The following is a 23,621-nucleotide window of genomic DNA, read 5'->3' as shown; positions in this document are numbered from 1 at the left end:
AGCAGTGAGAAGTAAGCCCTAATGAAATGCTGCTCACACTTATTTATGATTCTCTTCACCAAAATCAGGATTTTATTCTGTTCCTCAAAACGTGCAACTAAACACTGACTCTATTTTAATGTCCAGGCACATACAAAAAAGGGTATACTAAATTACCTCAACTTAATACTACTGTCAGGGGTTAGTTTGGAGTTAGCAATACAGTTAACGCAGATATTTTTGCACTGGGTAAAGCAGAAACTTCAACACAAAAAGAAGGTGCAAACAGAGGGACGCAGAAAAACACAGGTGGTTTTATATATATATATATAATTTATATATATATACACAGATATATCAGCAGAAAGTTTTAAGATTTAGAATCTCAAAAGCCACACACTTATTACTTACCAAGGCCAACACTGCTGTTTTCCAATAAATAGCTAAGATGATCAAACATAGCTTTTTGATTCTGCCTGCTGATGCGGCAAAAATAACATAGAAAACGACAGCAGTTTGCCACCATCTTTGGGAAAGTGATTTCCTAAGAAGCAAATAAAAACAGACTGAAGCTCAAACTCTAAGACAGGCATAAAACTTGCAAAAGATCATTTACGTAACAGCCTTTTAACACACTAATATTTATGCACTGTATTCATCACACTTCAGTGAAGTTAACTGTCTAGGTTTCACCCTGGAATCAACAGGGCTTTCTCAGCAAGAAAATAACTCCTTAAGCCCGAAGGATCAAGGTATAAGCTTGAAAAACAAGAGCTGGGATCACCCATAAATTCTAGATTCAAACACAAAAAAAGGTGAATGCTCAGATTCACAGAGTAATGCTGCATCAATTTTTAACTAGTTTCTAAAAAGATCTCCCCTTTAAACCCAGTAAGCATATAACACGCTATTTGCAGTTTTTTCTTTAAAGCATCTGAAATTACAATGCTAATTATATCTTCCTCCAGAATGGAAGGATAGATTCTTCTAAAAATTAGTCATCTATTGTGCTAATGGAAATCAGTAAGAGGTTATGGTCTCAGTACCTCCAGTGACTGCTCAGTACCTTACAGGATAAAGCTTTGAACAGCTATATTCTAAAATCTCTGTCTTCTAACAGTGAATTGCTTTACCTTGGATTCTCCTCCACCAAGCACATTTACCATCACTTCCATGACAGTTTCATGCATGCCTAAAGCTCTCATGAGATTTGGATGTTGGTAAAATACTTTATTATTCATGATGTCTCTACAGGAAAACAAAATAAAAAATTGGATTAAAATGTTATGGACCAGTAGTTTACCTATTATGCTATTCGCAAAGCTGATTTACTGTGCAATTCTTCACCACCTGAGGTGAAAAATTACCTCAGGGACTTTTCCAGTTGAGTCTCAGTCTCTCCTGATAGTCTATTTTTCTATGCACATTGTGGAAGGACCTGACCTTTCTTTTCCCATATTATAGTTATTGCCCTAATCACCACTTGATTACACCAGAGTAGGATGCTCTTCATTTTCATTAGAAATTCCATTCCAGATCTAAAATTATTTTCTGACAAGAGCATGATCAAAACTACTATATTAGCTTAAATTTTAAATTCAACTAATCAATATTTTTGACAAAGCATTCTTTTCAGAATAATTCAACCTTGAGACATTTGACATCTGCCATCAAAACCCAGACAAAACAATTGCAGGGGAAAGAGAATGTATAGCCAGCTATCCTCTAAGAATCAGAAACAGAAGTTGCATAAATATTAACCCTAGTTCATGAGTTACTGCTCAAAAGAACTCTTCCTTCCTACATATTTCAGCAGAACAGATTTACATACTTTAAAATCAGTCCTGAAGATTATAATGTCAATATTTTATGCAGACATGTTATGTCCAATAAAAACATATGGTTTAAAAAGTAATTAAATTTCTAAAAACTGCAATTAGTCTTGAAATCACACACATCCCATAAATAAATGTGAAAGCAATCAGGTCATGGGAGAAAAGGACCAGCAAGTCACTCACTATATAAAGTACTATTGACAACTGTTCAAATTTCATTGTACATTTTATAGCAGTCTCTTTTTTTCTGACCTAAAACTCCTGCAATAAGGCAAGGAAAATTTCAGCCTCATAAAAGATGAGATGTGAAGAGGACTGTTCCATCACTGTAAAAGCTACAAATCCACAACTATCAGTCATGCAACACAATGCATGCAGTATGTCTGATGGCACTATCAGAGATTTGACTCCCAGTAACTCCCAGAAAGATTAGCTGATCGTTTTCCCCCAAAGCCTACAACCGGACTTCGTATCAGAGATGATAGAGGATAGGCCCTGACTTCAAAAGCTATCCATACCACATCTCCTTTCTGCACTAATGCTTCATGCTGTGGAAAGAGACCTCGATGGTATCAATCTGCCAAGTCATTCTAAACTCTTATTTGTCTACAGCAGCTTTCTTTTACAGAAATACAGTACAGAAAGTCAAAATGTCACCTCAGGGGCTGGCCAGCAATATTATGCTACTTTGGAAAGTACATCCACTTTCAGTGTTCTATTTAACTGCGGACGGCATTAAGAAATGTCACACTTAACACCTAACCCTAAGTGATAATTTCTGAGGAAACTGAGTTTTTAAGCAGGAATGAGTGACACTTCCATTTCTCAGATGGAAGAAAGGAATACTTTCCACTCACAGCAAAAAAATTGGCATTTCTAAATAGGTGCTGGAGCCCAGGTCAGGCTATAAAAGGTACAAATGGCACAGCTGGGTAACCTACAAGATAAATAAGACTATGGTAGAGGCTACCAAGAAGGGTGATGGGAACAGGCAGTGAGAACACTAGCTTAACAGAAAGTACTCTTTCTTCCTTACACCAGACTTTCACATATCACCAACAACGTTGTTAAAATTAAATCAGATCCACAAAATCTTGGCTTTTAATTCATAGCAGAAAATGTTGAGGAAAAAAAATGTAAAAGAACAAAAAGAAAGCAGAACATGAAATTAAAACCCCTCTGAGATTGTTTTTTCCCCAAGTATAGCATGCCAGAATCTAGTAATCACTCATTTCAGACTTCGTTAGCTTAAGTGAAATGTAACAACTCAAATTTGAAGTACAAAGGTGGATTTAGAAATACGAGTATTTTGTGTCTCTTGACAGGTGATGGACTTTCTCCCTTGCCAAAGCCTTAGCATGAGTACATTGAACATTGCAACAGCCAGGGAACATTGATGGGACCTGCTTGCAAGCTAAGAAGTAGGCATTGTTCATAACGACACTACGAAATTATGTATAGACATTATTTCGATATTTGAGGTTTTCAGTAAGCTCAAAAAAAAGAAAAAGGTATTTTGCACAACAAAAGCTTCTCTTCTCCTTGCATTCCTGGCATTCTTTATACAATGCTGTCTTTGGTTGTCATTGCTCTTGCTGATTGGAGATTTCTAATAGATCACAGCTGATGTTTAATCTCACCAGACATCTCTCAGATGGTAATATTTCTTTGAAAAAAAGTGAGAAAAAATGCAAACTCTTTGCTAGTAGAGACGATCATGTTTTCTTTACTGTTTTCTCCAATTGTACTCTTTATTAGGCTATATTTCACTATTATTCATCACATAATTAGGAAAAATAAGACTGGGTGAACTACTTCATAGTTCAAATAGTACCAACTACATTCAGTGTAATAAAAAGATGGCATATGGACAGACACATGCAGACAAAACTCCATTAGCTGACTGCTGGGGGGAATTGTATCTGTCAACAGCTACCAGTCACTGCATTCATATAAAATGGACAGTATGCTTGATAGGATTCTTCACAGCCATACGACTTAAAATATGGTAACAAGATATATTTTGTAATAGCATAAAACATTACATACATGTTTTCATCTTTTCTCACAAGAAGTCTTACAGATGTCATTTGCTTCTCTCCAAAAATGATAAATATAATGCTGCAAAGGCTGTATCTTACAACTGCAGATACTACACAACCGATACCACTGTCTGCATTTACACCCATTTAGACTATTCACATTCAAACTTCATGCATAACCTTGGCCATTACCATATAGCAAATAACACCAAATATCTGTAAATAAAGAGATGTTACACTCCAGTTATTTACCCTAGTCCACGAATCATAAGTTTCTCTTCCTCCTTCCCCATTCTGACACTAAGCAAGGAACGGATTTGACCAAGGGATGCCAGAAGATTGATTGTGTCTTCCACAGACACACTATTTATGGTGTAGGTCTTTGGTAGGGCTCGAACCAGGCCACCAATACCATCATATTGGCGATGCAGCAATACAAACATGGCCCTCACTAATTCCGGATCTTCTATCACTGATTCCTGGGCCCAGCGTACCATTGTATCTGAAATCAACTGCTGAAGAGTAGCTGTGAAGAAAATACATAAATCACAAAATTACCATTAGTTGCTCATCTCTCTACTGGTAGTCCCTCAGAACTCATTATGCAACATGAATTGGAATGAATTCAATTCTTAAGAAGTACCTTTTTCTTGGTATTTCTTTAGCAGACTATCAAAGGGTAATAAAATCACACAAGAGAAGCAGAAACATCTCAAAACTAAAAGCCTATATTTAAAATTAAAATACAGAACATAAATCTGATAACATAAAAAAATTATGAAGACATACAAGATGCTCACAAAATCACCAAATTTATCTCTACATATTGCTTTCAAGATTTTTCCAGGAATTCAGGTCTGAGGGTTTTTCTTACATATTATGAAGTAAGACTCGAAAAATATACTGGTAGCACATGTAAATGTTGTATTATTTATTTACAGATCTAAGCTCTGTATCTACTCCAAATTTTATAATGTATGAAATGGAATAATTTAACTTAGTCCTTTGCCAAAACCAAAGGCCCTTCCAAAGAAATAGAAATGAAGAGACTCCAATCAAATAAATGGCAAATCATCACTTGCATATTTTGAATTCAGTCTCTAATGAAGCAAGAAACCCATATCTGGCATTCTCACTGACAATCTGTATTAGTTGGGATATATATATGTATATTTGGGAAAGTCAAATGTTAAAATAGACAAGCTATATAATGTCAGTTAAGATTTGAGACTACTCTCTAGAAAAATTACTCATGAACTAACAGTCAAGACAAAGTGTTTGATAAAGACAATTGAATAATGTTCTTTTTCCCATCTCAGAGAACTTCCATTCAGGTTTGCAAGACTTTGTTGGATCAACTCAGGATCCTCTTGAGATATCCTGACAGTTATACACCAGAGAATTTCACCTTTAGTACTTTAGTACTTTATGTCCATGTCAAGCGGATAACAGCGAAAGTTTGACAAGGGAAATTTGATAATCCCTCCTGAAGTTCAATAAACTGCCTAATAAATATCCTGATGTTGAAGAAGGTGGCTGATGCAGACCAAACATCAAAAATATTTTCAAATTAGAAATCTATGTGTTGAGACAGTAATATGATTTTGGAGTAAACCAGATGCAATTTTAGCCTAAACTCAAACAAACAAAAAATTAAAAGTATTTAAAGAAAGATATTTAAGGGACAGGAGTTTACAGAAAAGGGAATGTTTAACAAAGAAGAGAATTTCTGCTAAGATGCGCTAATACAGGGTAAGGGAAAAAAAGAGCAATAGTACCGTATTTTATCATTACTGTCCAAACACTGTACTATAGGTGTTTCCATTGTCAAACAGCATAGCATTTTTTGGCTGTCATTTGGCTCTTGTTTTGATAACTGCAATACTGCATCCCACATATCTGTGGGTCTGGCTGTTATCTTTCTTGCAGTGAAGAACCCAAGCAGCCTAGCCACCACAATACTGTTTAATTAGTTTAATATAATACTGTCTTTCTACTAACATGAGAGTGAGAGAATTAGATTTTGTAGAGCTTTAAGGTTACTAAAAGAAAAAAATCAGGAAACCATAGGATTCATCACAACATTCTGCATAGACCTAGCCTCTAATTATCACTGCCTGGTAATTGAAATAACAGTTATAAACTGCAAAGCTAGAAGGCACACTTTTAGGAGGACAAAAATATTTCTACTTAAAGAACACTAAGCTAACACTAATAACTGGCAGCTAAGAAGCCTTCTCATCATAAGTACCTCGGGGAAATCTTCTCATCCCATAACTCTAGGCAGTTGCATTAAGCAGCCAAGTTAAAAGGCCATGTCAATGATGGAAACCAAGATTTTTTTACCAAAGTCACTACACCTAAACTGTGTGCCCAGAAATTAATTCCTGCTAGCAGGGTAGCAGCATAAAAAATTAGGACATTTGAAACTGCCACCCACCATAATAAAGGCAAAAAAAATTTATAAAAATAAAATCAGCACTAACAAGTAAAAAATAAATAAAATTCCATAATCAGTTGGCACCAAGTGCAGAACTTGAATGCTTCTGGCAATGATTCTTATCAAGATGGAAAGGCAGAAAGTGTCAGAAAAATGACAGCGCAACAATCACAGTCAGCAAATCTTGAATTTTAAGTTGGGTGGGGAGGCTTCTCCTAAGTGCAGCTTTGCAAATTATGGTCTAATTGCACAGTCTTCTTTAATTTGGTAATCTTCATGCAAATACTGATTTGAAGCTGCTGTAGCTGATTTTATGAGCATGTTCTCATAATCAGGACCTTGCTACAATTATTAAGTCTGCACTATTCTACAAAAAGCAAGATACATTCTGGAAAAATTATGACTTGAAAAAAAGATCAAGGGCAAAAAAGCCAGTAGAAGAAATTTTCCACTACATCCCACTGGGAAACAAATCTGCCTATCATAAAAATTCCATCTGAGCTTGTTTTGAGTCAGAGCTACAAACTTTAAGGTGCACAGATGGTTCACTAAAAATCCACCTTGTTTTGCCTGAAAATATATGAAGAACTTCCTCCCCTGCCTCTATTGCCTTTTGGAATTAGGATACAATAAACTGATTTAATTTTGCTTACAGGATGTCTTAGCATCATCATCAACTGGCTTCTCAGCTTGCTTCTTCTTCAGATATGTAACTTTTTCCATAAGGTATAGGAGGCGACCCCTGATGGTTAAATCACTGTTTCCATCCAAGGTTCCATCTTCATCTAGTTCAATTCCTGAAATAAAAAATATACACTAAATAGTGAAGAATAAAATTAAACAAGCTACAGACATGTTTTGTATCTTGTATGTACAAACATAACCAAACTGAACTATGTTGTTCTGCTCTGTTAGAACTACAAAAGAGTTTGATATGGGGTATGCTTAACCAGCTGTTTGGAACAAGTATAGACCAGGTATATGTGCAAGGCAGGAAACTGCAGATAAGGATCATGTAATCTTATTAATTTATTGTATAAATTGTGTTTTATTATACATAAAATATATAATAAATATATTTCTGTGGTCAGCTCCCCCAGTATGCATGTTTCCATGCTAACGTTGATGCCTGTGTTTTGGACATATGTAGCTCAGAAGTGTAGATATAGTCCCTACTGACACAGTATGGTTCAACTGATACTAATAAAGACTAGGAGATTTTTAGGTAAAACATATCACAGAAGTGAAAGAATTAAAGTTCCAATAAATATACTTTCTAGTTACCAGTCAGAAGAAGGTAGCCACCTTCACAATACAGTGGCTGGTTCATGATATTCCTATAGCAAGCTATAAAAATGTAAAAAAATGCATGTGAGGCTTTACAGAATCACAGAACAGCTGAGTTGGAATGAGCCTTTAGAGATTGTCTAGTCCAGCCTCCCTGCTCAAAGCAGGTTCAACTAGAGCACGTTGCTCAGGACCACGTCCAGTCAGGTTTTGAATATCTCCTCAGGTGGAGACTCTACAACCTCTCTGGGCAACCTGTTCTTGAGTTCCATCACCCCTACAGTAAACAAAAAAACCCAAAACCCAAAATAAAACAAAGAAACAAAACCAATTAAGTAGAATTTCCTGTATTTCAATTTGTGCCCATTGTCTCTTGTGCTGTCACTAGGCACCACTGAGGAAAGCCTGGCTCATCTTTCTTTACTCCCCCTGTCCAACAGGTATTCATGCGTATTGATACAATCCCCCCATGAGCTTTCTCTTCAAGTTAAACAACCCTAGCCCTCTCAGTTTCTCCGTGTACAAAAGATGCTCCAAGAATTTAATCATCTTTGATGGCCCCCCTCTGGACTCACTCCAGTGTGTCCATGTCTCTCTTGTACTGGGGAGCCCAGCTGTTGGCTTTCTTTGCCACAAGGGCCCATTGCTGCTCATGCTCACCTTGCTGTCCACCAGGATCCCGAGGTCCTTTTCTGCAAAGCTACTTTCCAGTTTGGTCCCTAGCCTGTCTTTGCTGCATGGGGTTATTCCTCCCCAGGTGCAGGACTTTGCACTTCCCATTGCTGAACTTCATGGGATTCCTGTCAGCTCATTTCTCTCATGGTCTTAACTTTATTCATTCATGCATACATTCTAAAGGAATTAAAAATCTTGACCTATACCTATTACTCACACTAAAATAAGATCAAAGTAAAAAGGTCATTCAACTATTTTTTCCGGGTATTTTAGTTCCCAATATAAGTTCTAAAGTTAAGGGTTTTGTGAGGAGTTCTTTAGCAGTCTTGAATTTTATAGGATTGTCATGTTTCTTCACGACATCACATCATTCTTCTCAATTTACTGCATCTGTTTTTAATTGTCTGATTTTTTGCATTAAGTACAGTTCCATTTCCATTAAAAGTTGGTTTGTTATGTTTTGTCCTAAGAGAGTAACTGACGCTAAACTAAACAAGGATCATCAGTAACTTCATATTTTACACTAAATCATATTACAAAATGGTTTGGATGGCAGTCTCTTCAACCAAACTAATTAACAGTAAAGACACTGAAGTGTCTTATCAATTAGAACACAGAGATGCTCTGAAATTACTCAAATGAAATGTCTATTTTCCCACAGTTACGCTGTTCCCTGAGCTCTAGTTGTACTTTTCTGATTTGCAAACTGTCAATATAATTGTCTCTCAACCATTTCACGAGATGTGAATCCCCAAATGGTGGCTGGCTAATCCACCAAACACAGGACTCAGGATGTGTAATTGTTTTACCTATTTTGCAATAGCCACATTTTGAATACACAGCGTAATTAATTCTGCTCTACTGTAATGCATCCTCTGACCCACAAAATTAATTTTCTACTTGTAGATTATGCAAATTACTATTTCCCCATAAAGAAAAGAAAAATAATGACAAAACTAGACCAAGTAATTTGAACAGAGGAGAATGATGGTAAAAGACTAAAGAAAAATCAGAAAAATCAAAAAGAAAGATAAAGCCTCTTCTCCTTTCAAATGTTATTTCTAAATTCTTTATTTCATCTTCATTTCTGTCAACTGACAGTTTACTTTGAATTTTCCTTTTTTTTTCTTTTTTCATTTTTCATTTAAAATAAAAGTATTTAATTTGAAGTGTCATAATGCACCTTCATCAAGTTTGTGGATGATACAAATTGGGAGAAGCAGAAAACACACTCAAGGGCAGGAAGTTCAACAAGGGTAGAGGAATAGGCTGACAGGATACTCAAAGTTCAGCAAGGACAAATGCAAAGTTTTGCAACTTGGACAGACCAACCCTATGTGACAATACAGGCTGGGCATGAACTGGTTATAAAAATATCTTTGCAAAAAGAACTTCGGGGGTCCTGTTGGACAGCAAGCTAGACACCAGTCAGCAGTGCACTCTAATGGTAAGGAGAGCTAAAAATATCCTGTATTAGCAGAAACATAATCACTAGCTCAGTGAGTGATTATTTCCCAATACTCGGCACTCATGAGATGACATCTGGAATATTACATCTGGTTTTGGGTTACCCAATACAAGAAAAACATTGAAAAGCTGGAGATCATCCAGAAATGGCCCATCAAGATGACTGGTGGCTGGACCACTTGTCCTATAAAGAGAGGATGAAGGAACTGGGTTTGTCAACCTGCAGAACAGAAGCTTTATGGTGGACCTAATAGCAGTCCACCGAAATCTACAAGAAAGCTAGCAAGAAAATGCAGCCATACTCTTTTCTGAGGTGAACCAGATACAATTGTCAAACTAAAACAAGCAGGGTCCCAAACTGACATAAGGAAAAAAGAAAAAAACCACCATTACAACACTCAAGCCCTGCAACATGTTGCTCAAAGACATTGCGGAATCTCTGTGCTTAGAAGCTTTCAAGAACCAAGTGCAAAAATCGCTGAGCAACCAGGTCTGAGTTCAGCTTTGAGTAGGAGGCTGCATTAAAGACCTTCCATGACATTTGATACCTTAACAAATCTGTGATTATTTTAGTAACAGAAATATCTTTGAGGTGAACTAATCTAACCAAACTGCCTTGTGATACACAAGGATATCAACTGTGCTTGCTCTACCAAGAAAGAAAATTCATGTATTATGAAGTCAGATATTGATGGTATGTTTTTATTTATTTGAATATTTTAAGGTAGTGAATTAAATAATTAAACATTTTATTTCCAGTTAAACTGGGATGAATAAGGAATGCAATTCAGGAGGGAACATGCAGAGATCCTCCTGTCCAAAGCTCCTTCCTTGACCAGAGTTTTAGTTTAAAAAAAAATATTATCACACATCCCTGCATTAGCTTCTTCTAGCTAATGGGACATGATGTGAAAGTTCAGCTGCTTGTCTGCTCACACTGTATGCTAAGTGTCTCTTTTACTTATATTTTACAATAGTGTACTGAAGTAAAATGAAGGGATGAGTATCCTCCAAACAGGAAAACAACAAAGTCCTCAACGCAAAATGTAAGTAAGCTTGTATTCCAAACAAACCTACTCTACAACTGAATTTGCAGTATTCACGGATATGAGCTTGACATGTAAAATACACATTTTGGTGCTTCATTTTTATATTGGTATTTTCATATTTAAGATGTTACTATATTTCACATTTTAATATGACATAGGATTTAATTGGTTTTTTATTAACTAAAGTGAAGAAATCAAACCCACAGAAATTTAACTGCTCCTTTTGATTATTACTCTATTTCAATAGATAATAAACTTCTGTATATTCATTCATGTCTGAGAAGAATCAGCCATTAATATTATGTTATATACTGGTTAACATGGCCATAGTCAACTTGATACGGCAAAGGTGGCCTATACCAACCTATGCAAGGGAGTGCAAGGGAGAGGGAAAAGGGCAGAGGAACCTCTTGAATAACAAGTGAGCTACAGCATTATCCAATACGTTAAGCCCAAAGAAATTCCCACAGAGCTGTATGGATGAAAAAAAAAACCTTTTCCCTCATGAAACAAAACATACTGCATTCCCTTCTAGTTTGACCAGATATGAGGATAAGAACATTTCCTTGGTTTTGACTACAAGCTGAGTACCTTTATTTGATAGTATTTATAATTGATATCGTGTAATCTATAGACTACTTAGTTGGTGTTTCTTATGTAAAATTATTTAGAAAAATTGCTTCTAAAGCTAATATAATTTAAAAAGTAAAAATATTCAGTAACAATACTTACCACAGTGTGTCATTAGGTCTTCGTGGAAATCCAAGAGTTGATCCCGAATTTCTTCAGGGCAAGGACAATCATTTTTATCATCTTTAAAGTTCAGCAGCATGTTAATCTTAAAGAATACAAAGGAAAGGCAAATGACACTGATCTCCAAAAGAAAAAACGTTGGAATCAAACAGAATTCTGCCACACATAGAGCACAAAAAAAAAAAATTGTCCCTTGTAAGCTGTACCTGCTCCTGAGGTGGGGATCGAAATTCTTTTGTTTTTCTAGCTGTCAGGGCAGCAGACATGTTCAAGGCCTGCATCACTTCATTGTACCGGAAGCGTTGATTCTCTTGAAGCTTGGCCACAAAATCATCTGAAAATGCTACAATGGCTTCTATTCGGTGTCGTACTTGGCAATCACACAGGTACTGGAGTAGATGACACATCTGAGAACACAGTATTGTAAGAGAAAGAAGAGTTGGTAAGCTAAGAAATATCTTCTGTATATTATGCAAATAAGGGTGGATTCCTTATAGCAGCAGTTACTATCAAATAAAGTGACTGAAGTCTTTAATGCTGTCATTTACTACGTGAAGTAATCCTACACCAGAAATACCTGGCATCTGCAAGAGATTTATGTGCCTCACACATATAAAATATAAGACTTTTATTAAAGTTATAAGAGAATGGATTTACTCTGTGCTTCTAAGGAATTCCTTTTCTGTTTGGATCCATAAAAATGAAGAATTCCCTGTTAATGTCATTGAGAAAGTAATTCTATTTAATGAAACAACAGTTGTTTGATCTATGGTGAACAAGTTTATATCATCAGGAAGATACTAAACCTTGTTGTTTCTTGTAAAGAAATGACTTCTTTATTTAACTAACATCAAAATGCTATATTCCTTGAAAGAGAAATAACAAAGTGAAGAAAAAAGGATCTGTGAAGAAATAGGAACAACCACTATCACAACAGTATTGTTACCTGTAATTTAACAGGTTCTGGAAGTTTCATCTGAAGGAGTCCTTCCTTTGGCACATGCTCCCCTCTGACTTCTTCCTCTCCTTCTTCTGACCTGAGCTCATCTGAACTTAGCTCCTTCTCTGAGAAATCAATTTCATCCTCCTGGCTCATTGCTTCTTTGAAAACCCTGGGCTCAATCAACTGCAAGATGTGTTTCAGATCCCCATTGTGGAAGATTCCCATAATTAGGAGGGTATAAAAGAGCTTGATGAGAGGGACAAACAGAAATTCTGTGGAACCTCCAACTGGATCTCTGACATGGAGGCTGCCCTCCTGAACAGCTTCAGTCAGCATCTCTATGGTTTTGGCCTTTAAGATTTCCAGAGGGAATTCAGGACTGAACTGAAAGCATTCACTGCTAATGCTTACAAAACTCGGGGACGAGAACTGCATTCTTGGCCTTAATGAAGTGCTAAGTCCTATACCAGGGAGGCCATGTTTTTTGTTTTCATCAGGAAACAAAGTAATAGTCTTGGTCTCATCTGTCATTGGAACTATAAATTCATTATTCATCATTAACCTGGCAGTTGCATAGGTATTGAGATGGATGTCAATGAGTAAGTCATAATATCCTGCACGTAATAATCCTGGCATATATTTATTCTCAATCGCATACAGGAGCTGAGATTCATCCACATGGCTACACATAGCATGGGCCACTCGGTTGTTGCCCAAAGCACAAACAGCTGAATATAATCGGAGGGTATGGTAGTGAAATTTCAGCAATTCTTCTTGCTCTGTCAGCTCTAAAATATCAATTGTTCTGCAGAGAAAAAAAACAATACAGTAAATTCCATATCCGTGCAAAAACTTACTTAAGGGAATTCTTCCTAAGGATAACACTTCCTAAGGATAACACTAAGGATAAGGAAGAATACAAAATTCTTCCTAAGGATAACACTGGCACAGTATCGGTTCTAGGGATGGACTTTTTCCACATTTCAGCTTTCATGTGAGAAACACTGTCAACCTAACAATTAAGGACTAATAACAAAGTTCAATCAGGAATTCATTCAAGTTGCTCCTAAAGTACAACTTCAATCACTTTCAGTGGGGAAAGATCAAAATGATTTACTTAACACAGAATACTTCTTCATACTACAAACAAGAATTTGGATAACTGAAAATGAAGGTTTTAAAACTAGTATAGGTTGAGATATTTATACCATTTATTCCTTTTAGATCTGGGGTTGCAAAATGGCAACAGACTAACCAGTTCATTTGCAGAGGGTTCGGGGTTGGAGTTGTTTGTTTAGAATTCTTACCTAATTTTTTAGTGATTTTATTTTCAGTTTTGGCACTGGCAAAATGCTGAGGGCTTTGGGTAACAAGGACATCACAAAGTTAAATTTCTTCAGTTGTTTAAACTAAATTTAGGAAAAATTAAAGTAATGGAATAATGAAATTGGTCACAAATCTTTAAAAATCTCTACAAAAACAGATCTTTGCCTATCTCACAGATTATCTTTAATAATTTATAAATAGAGTTCCTTTAATTTTCATCCAAAACCTATATATACATTATTAAAGAGTTTGGAGAGAAACTAGGAGAGTTTGGAAACACAAAAATTAGGCAAATCTTAAAACATTGAAAAATAAGATTAATTTTAAATATTAGCTAAATCAAAACACAGTGCCCTTATTTACATGTGTTATAAATACAGAGAAGATCTTGGGTTTTTCTTATAGAAATTTTATTACATGTCTAGCTTCATAATCCCAACCTAGCTCTGATATACTTCAACACACAAACATCAACCTGTTTTCTTCAGGAATATGAAGAGCCATGAACTGCAAAGGATTCAGGCACTGTATCATCCAGCCTTGACGTTCACTAATCCGAGAGACATCAACCTTCAAGAAATGGTTTGGCACTCTGCTCCAAAGCACATGAGTCAGAAATTGGACATGGAGACGTGGAGGACATTGAGAGACCGGGTTTTTGTGTTCACTTTTGAATAAGCCAGCAGATAATGGCATTACATTCTGGAAAATTCCAACAGAAGAGACAATCAGTTTCATCACCTTTACCAAACAATGAATATATGATACTTTTCAGGAAATATATTCAATGTATAGTACAGTAAAGTACAGTGCAACAGGAAATCAACATTTTCAGTAGTTTGTAAAACCAGCTGGGAACTGTTGGCAGATTAGCAGCAAGAGATCATTGTCCATAACAAATTTTTTTAAATAACTAAATCTGAAATAGAAACTTGAATGGAACGTTTGGTCACTTCCTTGGACCAGAGATCTGAACTCCAATCTTCTTTTACCCTCTTCTGATTTCTTAGACATCCATGTATCCAAAGCAAGGAACTAAATTTCAGCTCAGTTTTCTTGAGTGTACTGTTTGAATGTATTTTAAAACTGTTTTAAAACCCTAACCTAATCTGCAGATACACCTGTTACTCATGCTCTGTTTGTAGAATAAGAGATTTGCCTCACTGACCCCAGTGATTTTGTTTCATCATGAAGGATGAGATTCAGAAAATTCAACAGGACTTTGCAATATCCTCTGCCAATTCTAATCAGTTACAACCCTTCTCATCCAAGGTACTGTATTTTAAAGACATGAAGTATTTAAAACTGAGTTAAGAATAAAAATGGCAATAGTGCAAACACTTGGAATCATAAAAATGTACCCAACACCAAGAACACATTGCAGGCAAAAGATTATATGATATGATATATTAGTCCTAAACCTGCACAAAACCAAGCATTATTTACCTTTACTCTTCCCAATTCAAACTGGAAAACATTGGGGCTTGTAGCTTGAGCAAATACAGCAGGAAATAACTTTGTACTTGGTTCAACCTAAATCAAAGATGCACAAATATATAACCACCGAAGACAGCAAAACACTATTACATATTAAAAAAAGCTCTAATATCTGTATTGACAGTCAATAAGTTCAAGCCTTTGAATAAAGCCCCAGAAAATCCAAATAGGAGGGAAAAAATCACTGTCATAACAGTGACAATTACTTTTTCTTCCAATCTTGTACAAAAGTTTCTAATAAGATGCAGTCTGAAGATTTGGTTTTCCCTCTTCCCACTGGAAAATATCATCAAAAAAATACTCACCTGATAGTATGTGCCTAGTTCCTTGCCATTAGCTGTGAAAGTCAGCAGGCCACTGGCAGCATCAACCAAGCAACCAATCTCCAGACCATTATTATTACGTCCTTGTCCAGGGCTCATGGTCTCTCCTGCGCACACCATATAGCAGTTGCTGCGTTTTATACTGAATATCAAAAGACAAATTTATTTATGAATGGTGTGTAAACTTTATCTTGTGGACTAAGAACAACTTTGACTGCAACCAACAGGGCCTTGTGCCTGAAAACAGCGGGTCCCACCATAACCAAGGCAAAAATTCAATGAAACCTAGACTTCATAATTGAAAAAATAAAAACTGAAGATGACAAAATATAAACAAGCTCACATCTTTTGTAAAATTCCAAGAGACAAAACTGACCTCGCAAGTTAATGTTTTAAATCATTTAATGTTAAGCATAACACAAAGTTTCTGGCATGGATCACAAGCTGAAGTGCTGAGAGGAGCTGTTGTTGTACTAATTTTGGCCAGCTCAAAACCAAAAAGTTGCAAAAATACTACAAGGTATTTTGCTCTACTTTGTACCAGTTCAGAAGTCAATATTTACAGGATCATGGTCTGAAACTACATAGAAAAGCTGCGCTATTTTATTTTTTCAGTGCCTATTGATTTGATTAGATCATTACGCCAGTGTTTCCTCAGAAGCACAAGGAGAGAACAAGTAAAGTTACACTTTTTCCTATTACTTTTTTTTTTTCCCTTTTTTTCCCCCTGGTTTTTTTTTTGTTTTTTTGGAGGGGGGGTGTTACATCAACCCAATTACATTAAGTGGGGTGGATTTACAGTTTATAAATTGCTAGTGGCTTTTACGGGTATAAAAAAATGTATCTTTTTAAGAAAATTGTAACCAACCTCTCATGAACTTTCCCTTTTTCGTCTCCCAGTGTAACTGTGACAGTACGCACTCTGTCCAAGTCAAAGCTTGTGTCATACTGGTGAAAGTCCGATGTAATCCAGCCCACCCAGACATTAGCAGGTTCTTGACCAGGAAATATTCTCACTGAATAATAGTACTGTCAATAAAAAAATAACGTCAGTAAATTTTAGTATTTGGTATCAGTTTCAGATGGTATCTGTATCAGTTTGATTCAGAATTAACTTGTTGCTCTAAAATCTGAAAATATTCTTCAAAAGTAGCATAGGCTTGTTCAAGTCAAATTCATAAGCAAAGCAAAAAAAGAATATAAACACAAATCAAAATACACCCAACAAAATATGTATGTTAAACAAAAAATGGAAAAGATTAAAGATGCAGCTTATATGCTTGTATTTTAGGCTTCTGCATCATAGCATTGCAGGCTATGTTTGTACTGCAGCTACAATTTTCATACTGTAGGTGACTCAGTTTCTAGTATCTAATATCTTTTAGAAAGAGGAAAACACATCCAAAGGAGAAGTAATTTTTCTTTGAACATTGAAGAGTGAGTGCTTATGGAGCTGATCTCATCAGAGAAAGATGCACAAAACTTTCACTGGGAATGCCATGAAATAAATGCTCAGTAAAATTAGTATAGATGTTTTCAAATGGTCCTGAACATTGACCTATTAGTTTAGTGAACTTTTTCCTATTTATTCCATTATTCTAGAGCTATTCATCCTCTTTTATGTTTGGTGTCATCAACAGTAGTTTCAAAAATGAATTCAATTAATTTATGGCTTTCCGTGTGGAAATTGTTTTAGACTCACAATCAAGTCAAAACAAAAGGAACATAATCACAGAATCATATAGGTTGGAAAAGACCTTTAAGATCATTGAGTCCAACCGTAAACCTAACACTACCAAGACCACCACTATACCATGTCCCTAAGCACCTCATCCAAACGTCTTTTAAATACCTCCAGGGATGGCGACTCAACCACTTCCCTGGGCAGCCTCTTCCAATGCTTGATAACCCTTTCAGTGAAGAAAAATTTCCTATAGATATGACTATTCATATATGAACTATTCATATATATATGACTATATTCATATATGACCAATAATGGTCTCAACTTCAGCAGTACAGGACTATCACAGACATTTAAATTAAAAAATTTTCCTGAAAATGACAGTTTCTGAAATTCTTACAAGCAAAAACATGTAGTTATTAAAAAAAAGAAAGAAAAAGCAAACAGCTAAAACACCAATCCTATGTTACAATACCGTGGAAGTTTGCATCAAATAATCATAGTCATCCCTATCATCTGCTAGCACATCCTCAGTAAGCCGTGCAGAGTGACTCGTGCTATAATCTGGCTTTGTCCTCCTGAGCATAAATCTGTAATAAAATAAGTAAAATCAAAATCTATATGAAAAGCTCAATATATCAATATATATATACAAAGGAATTTTACACTGATACATTATTCCTAAACACATGATATTTATTATGCTAGCCCTAAATACATAGTATTTACTACATTATTAATACATAACACTGGTTAGTTTATTGCTTCCATGTAGATTAAAACAAAATAAATTCTTCAGAAAAGAGAAAGAAACAAGCTCATTTTTAAAAGCACTTAAATGAATTCTGAGCTTAAACTATATATTCAAAAGTTACTCGGAAACTAAACTCACGTAACTTAAAAAATTATCACGCTGTTAAACACCTATGTCACTTTGGAAGAATGTGGAACCTTAAATGACCTTCATGCATTTAAAAATACCATCCATATGCCCTGATTTATTCTGCAATTGAAATATTTAACAAACCAAATTTGGTAAAGAAGAGCAGAAAAGGAATGGAAAGCTGCAGTAATATTGTCTGGGTAATGGCCCTGTGTTTGCATCTCCACAGTATCATCAAGTTAGGTGTTCTGCTCCTGATTCCATAAGAAAAATTAGGGAGAATGAGCATGTCAGCTAGAGAATATTCTTATGATTATTTTGTTCCTTGAGTGAGATAAGAAGCTAATGTCCATTTCTAGATAAAGATTATCTAACACTTTCAGCTTTTTGGAAGCCATGTGAAAAAACATTCCATGTCACTTTGAAGACCTCCTAGTTCTGTCGGAATGGATCTCCATGGTTTTCGAGTGCACTTCACGTGATGATCACAAAAGCCTTCACAATAAACCAAATGATAGGTTTCTAACAGCTTGAAAAATGTTTTCAGTTTTCTGCTTCATTTTAATCTATATATTGCATATGATGTAATTTAACCACATGAAGGTTAACTGTCCTGCCTACTGTGTTATATTCAAATTTAGGGCAGAATTAGGGATAAATCTCTGCAGACTTGACTGGCATTCTCTTCTACCATTCAAGAAACAGGAAAAAAAAGGAAAAAAAGGCAAGCCAAATGTGCTACTAACCTTTGTTTAAGACGTGAAGGCTTTTCTTGAACGTAATCTTTATGGTTGTTTAACTCTGGTTTTGTGGCATCCTTTTCTCTTTCTGTCCGGTCGGGAACTAGATGACCATGAGCAGTTTTCATTAGAACCTCAAAATCAGAATCAGCATCATAATCCTCCAAGTCATTCTTCGGGCCAAAAAGACCAGAGCCTGGTAACCCTCCTGCAGCTGATCTGGAGAACACCTCAGCACATTCAATGGGCATGCTTAATCGAAAAAACATGACTTCTGTTTTACTGTTCTGTGAACCAAAGGACTTCTGTGTGACCTTCAGGCAGGGGCAGCTGTCTATGGTGCCATCAATTCTCATCACCTATCAAATGTAAAGATGTAGTTGTTTTGAAGCTGATGCTTTTTCCCCCTTGTAAATATTCAACTTATATTTCTAGAATAAGCATCCATAACTTGCAAAACTTGCAACAGTATGCTGTCAACAGTCAAATGTATTCTAGTCATGTGCTGCCATTTTAAGGGGAAATAGATTCTCTAAAGGAGTGGAGGTTTTTGTTGTTCTATTGTTAAATAAAAAACCCCACTCACAAAGAATGACCTTTCTCATCATAACTCTTTGCACATAAATCCAACCCGCCCAGAACAACACAAACCAACGAATATAAATCATACATGTACATATGCAAGAACACAAATAATTTCTTTAATACTACAGTGTGATACACATCAGCTGAAAAAGAGTTCTTATTTCATCAATTTCAGAAGGATTTCATGGTAGACTTACAAGGCATGAATTCAGTTCCATCAAGATGCACAACCGATTGGGACATAAGTATTGACACAATTGGCTAATAAATATTTATTAAAATAAAAAACAATTACTTATGAAAAAATCACTTCACAACGTGTGCGCACTAGAACACATGGTATCTGTTAGATAGAAATGCCCAGTTTCTGGAAGTTGTATACAAACATAGCTCTCACTGCCCAAGGAGGTCTTAATGAGGAAATCTCGTAGAATTTGTCTCTGAGAATCTCATGTTTACACACATGACAGATTTCATGGATAAAGAAATACTATCAACCAAATAATTACATTATTTGCAACTCCACTGAATGTAAGAAATTTGTAACAGGTGCGAGGTTCATCCAGAACTGGGTCAACATATCACATTAAAAATCTTGTCTAGAAGTGCAAAAGTAGAAATGTCATTTAAATGTAATCATGGAAGATGGGTCTAGAAACATTTTAATAGTATCACAAACCTCAATATGTTCATGATTTTGTGGCACTGGTAGAAACTGAGGGAGCCTTTTACTCAGCCAAATGGTGATGTCTCTGTTTGTATTAACAGCAAAGGGTTCATACCCTTCCTGTAAGCCACAGATAGTGAAATATTTTAGAGTGCTGACATCTTTTCCAAAGTTCATTCTTCCCACTTGAGATGGGCCCAGGCTGCACACAGGTAGAAATCCTTAAAACAAGATGAAAGAACAAGTGTGTTGTACATCATGAACATCAGAGAACTGCTCTCTTCCATAACCCAATTAAAAGTCATTTGGAAAAAAAAAATTCCAAAAAACAAACAGTATAAACGCAAGCAGTCATTGATAGCACATCACTTCTTGCATGTCACCAAGTACTGTATCTCAAATATCATTATGAAAAAAAAAGCTCTCTAACAGCCATGGATCTCTCTATGCCACACAGAATTTACACCGAATTTACTTCACAGAAATCTAAGAGTACTTTGAGGAGTCTGACAACCAGCTCTCGGTTAATCTCTCTGCTAAGCTGCTCGTGTTGCCAATGTTACTCCAAGTCTTACTATTTTTTATATTCCTCCTAACATTCCATTAGTCATGGTATTTTGAGAGAAACTCAAAAATTACTTTAAAAGTAATATAGTGCTTGTCCATACGGCTATACTAGTGAAAAAAAATTACAAATATGCACCAAGTGCATGCTGTAGACTAAAAAAAAAAAATTAATTAAAAAATTCATAATACTTTGTGAGTCTGGATAATGAGAACTGACAATATGATACTGTAGCTTCATGAAACTTATGGTAGGGGTTTTTTTTGTTTTGGCCTGGGTTTTTTGTTTTTACTTCTGAATCAGCTTCACATTTGTATGCATCTGCTCTCTTACTGTTTCACTACCACAGGGAACTCACTTGTGACTCCTTTGCACTTTTTAAAAAACCATTTGGGCTTTTTTTCTCAGGTTCCACATCACCGTCTAAAACCTAAGAAAATCTCTTATTTCTTCTGTTCCTTTTCATGCTGAGTTTGAATTTCCACAGCTACAAACCACTTTGTAAATTAATTTGATCCAGCTATTAATAAAATGTTTTCTTTTGTATCAACAAGAAACATGAAGCTCTGTTCAATGATTCTGGTTCAAGTGAATGTACCAGGTATTGAAGGGTATAAGGACAAAATACAACTAGTTCCTCACTTTTCTTTAGGCTGCCCAGATAAAAAAGGGCAGAATATCTGTTTGTGATATGTTCTTTAGAGGCAAAAGCAAAACTCCAGAGCACCATCTACGGGAATGACTGCTCACCAGATAAAAGATCAGCCTTCAGTACCACCTTTTGAAGATTTTATTATGGATACTCAAGATTGGTTATCATGTGTATGTGTATTAGGCACGATCAATTTAAGGACATACACTATCAGTCATAAGTTCAAGTCCAGATTTTTATCTTCACAACAAGGCTCTTAAATCACAAGGCATCAACTTCTCAGATAACATAGATGATTTAGACAACATGATTTATGTCTATTCTGCTAGTGCAAATCCAATGACAGACAATAATAAAGAGTATTTTCCAGCACTAAATGAAGCAAAATTGTATTATACAACACATAACTAGGAAAGTTATATTTGCATATATAGATATATGCTGTGGTAAAGCCCAGCAGCTCTAGTAGGGAGAATTTGCAATGCTCCCTGTTGAGTTAAAGGAATCCATAAACTGTTGCAAAAGGTTTTAAGCAAAGCCAAAAATCAAAATTCTACTTTCAATAACCTTACAAATCTCAGCTCATCACTCAAGAACAGTAACAACCTTCTGTGGACATCAAGTTGTTTGAGAATGGGTTTTCACAGAAACAGTTGAGACAGCATGAATCCTCACAATATTAACCAAAAATGACAAGATTTGCTATAAACCACACAGGTATATGTGGCCTAAAGCATGTGCTTTCTCTGTCTGAATCATATTTTCAGATATTTCCAGGATGTATCGCACTTTCATTTAGAATCTTATGAAGAGTTTTGCTTTCCACTTCTCAAAAAGGATATAATACACCTGAAAATGGCCAACACGAATGAAACTGCTTTCTTACCAGCAACATTTAAAGAAATTAGGATACTTCAGCCTCAAAAAAAAAAAAAATTATTAAGAGGGTATGATATATACCCCCACTATGAGTGGCATAGAGAAGATGAACAGTAAATGATTTTTCAATGTCTTTCATAACAAAAATTATGATCAAAGAAACTGTTTGGTAGAAAGCTTCAAAACAAAGGGAGGAGCTTTCTTATACACCTCACAGTAATGCTGCGGAATTCTCCATCACATAGCATCATGGATGCTAAAACCTCACATTGATTCAAAAGGTGTTTACAGACTTTCATGTGGGAAAGAAAAAAAAAACAAAACAAAACACATCAGGGCTATTCAACACAAACATATCATATTTGCCTTAGAAAGCTCCTGAACCAGAAATCACTGGAGGCTGGGTGACTGTATCCCTATCTGCTTGTCCTGTTCTGATACGTATCCACAGGCATTTGCTATCCACTGCTGTTGAACACAAAATAGTGACCTAACTAGACTTTTGGTACAAACATTGTTACATTTTCATAGAAAACACAGAGGAACAAAAGCTTAAAAAAAAGCGTTCAAAGACAAGGAGGTGTAAACTGATCAGTTGTGAACATGCCATATCTATATATAAGTCTATATTTATATATATGAACAACTGTTTTATGTTTCTGCATAGGTCAAATATTTCATGAAAGGAAGTAGCAAGCTCTATCTCCAGCACCTTGAGAATTAACACGTAGCCAGTTCCTCTTTATTACAGCCCTCAAATCAAACGGGAAATAATTGTTTTACAAAACAAAAAAAAGCAATAGCAGCTGATGTTATCAGCAGAATTCAGTAAGCATACATTATAGAAAAAGCTGATTAGATAATTAGATGCAGTCCAAAATCCAAGAAAAGATGATCAACTCTATTCATGAAGACTGAGATGAATAAATGACACAAAACTAAATCAAACAGGAATATTTAAAATACGTAAAATATTTAAAATATTACTAATATTTACCCTTCCTATATAGAATCTACATAAACTGTTAACTCTTCTACCTATGCATTTTCCTGCGGGCTCAGGAAAAAAATTCTCACAGATAGATTCATTCTTAGACATGAAGCAAGTATTTTACACACACGCATAAATAAAACGTAAATGAGTATTTGCAAGATTCCCTGAAAGAAAACAAAGAAACCCAGAAAAAAATTCCTACACAGGTAAAATTCTTGTTGATTGTTATTACTCAATCTAGTATTTTCTATCAACTCTGTAACTGTAGCCAATATGGAATCAAGATGACAATCTCTCTTGCCAATACAAATTTAATTGATGCCAAAATGGTGCTGTACGTGTAGCTAACTCCTGCA

The 23,621-nt window shown here is 35.6% G+C and overlaps 1 protein-coding gene across 1 annotated transcript in view; it reads right to left on the bottom strand.

Moving 5' to 3' along the window:
• Positions 1-23,621, bottom strand: part of RYR2 (ryanodine receptor 2) — a 334,723-nt gene that overhangs the window by 140,357 nt on the left and 170,745 nt on the right. The window contains exons 30-43 of the mRNA XM_075497176.1: positions 20,188-20,396; positions 18,930-19,282; positions 17,776-17,890; positions 16,485-16,645; positions 15,599-15,758; positions 15,243-15,329; positions 14,272-14,498; positions 12,474-13,275; positions 11,734-11,934; positions 11,507-11,612; positions 6,950-7,093; positions 4,109-4,382; positions 1,113-1,227; positions 391-523 (exon numbers count right to left, since the gene is read on the bottom strand). Coding sequence (XP_075353291.1) covers positions 391-523; positions 1,113-1,227; positions 4,109-4,382; positions 6,950-7,093; positions 11,507-11,612; positions 11,734-11,934; positions 12,474-13,275; positions 14,272-14,498; positions 15,243-15,329; positions 15,599-15,758; positions 16,485-16,645; positions 17,776-17,890; positions 18,930-19,282; positions 20,188-20,396 — 3,087 coding nt within the window. The remainder of the gene's footprint in view (positions 1-390; positions 524-1,112; positions 1,228-4,108; positions 4,383-6,949; positions 7,094-11,506; positions 11,613-11,733; positions 11,935-12,473; positions 13,276-14,271; positions 14,499-15,242; positions 15,330-15,598; positions 15,759-16,484; positions 16,646-17,775; positions 17,891-18,929; positions 19,283-20,187; positions 20,397-23,621) is intronic.

Source organism: Mycteria americana, chromosome 3, assembly GCF_035582795.1.
Source record: "Mycteria americana isolate JAX WOST 10 ecotype Jacksonville Zoo and Gardens chromosome 3, USCA_MyAme_1.0, whole genome shotgun sequence".
Lineage (NCBI taxonomy): Eukaryota > Metazoa > Chordata > Aves > Ciconiiformes > Ciconiidae > Mycteria > Mycteria americana.
The sequence above is the reverse complement of the archived record's forward strand: the minus strand, read 5'-3'. Positions and strand labels throughout refer to the sequence as shown.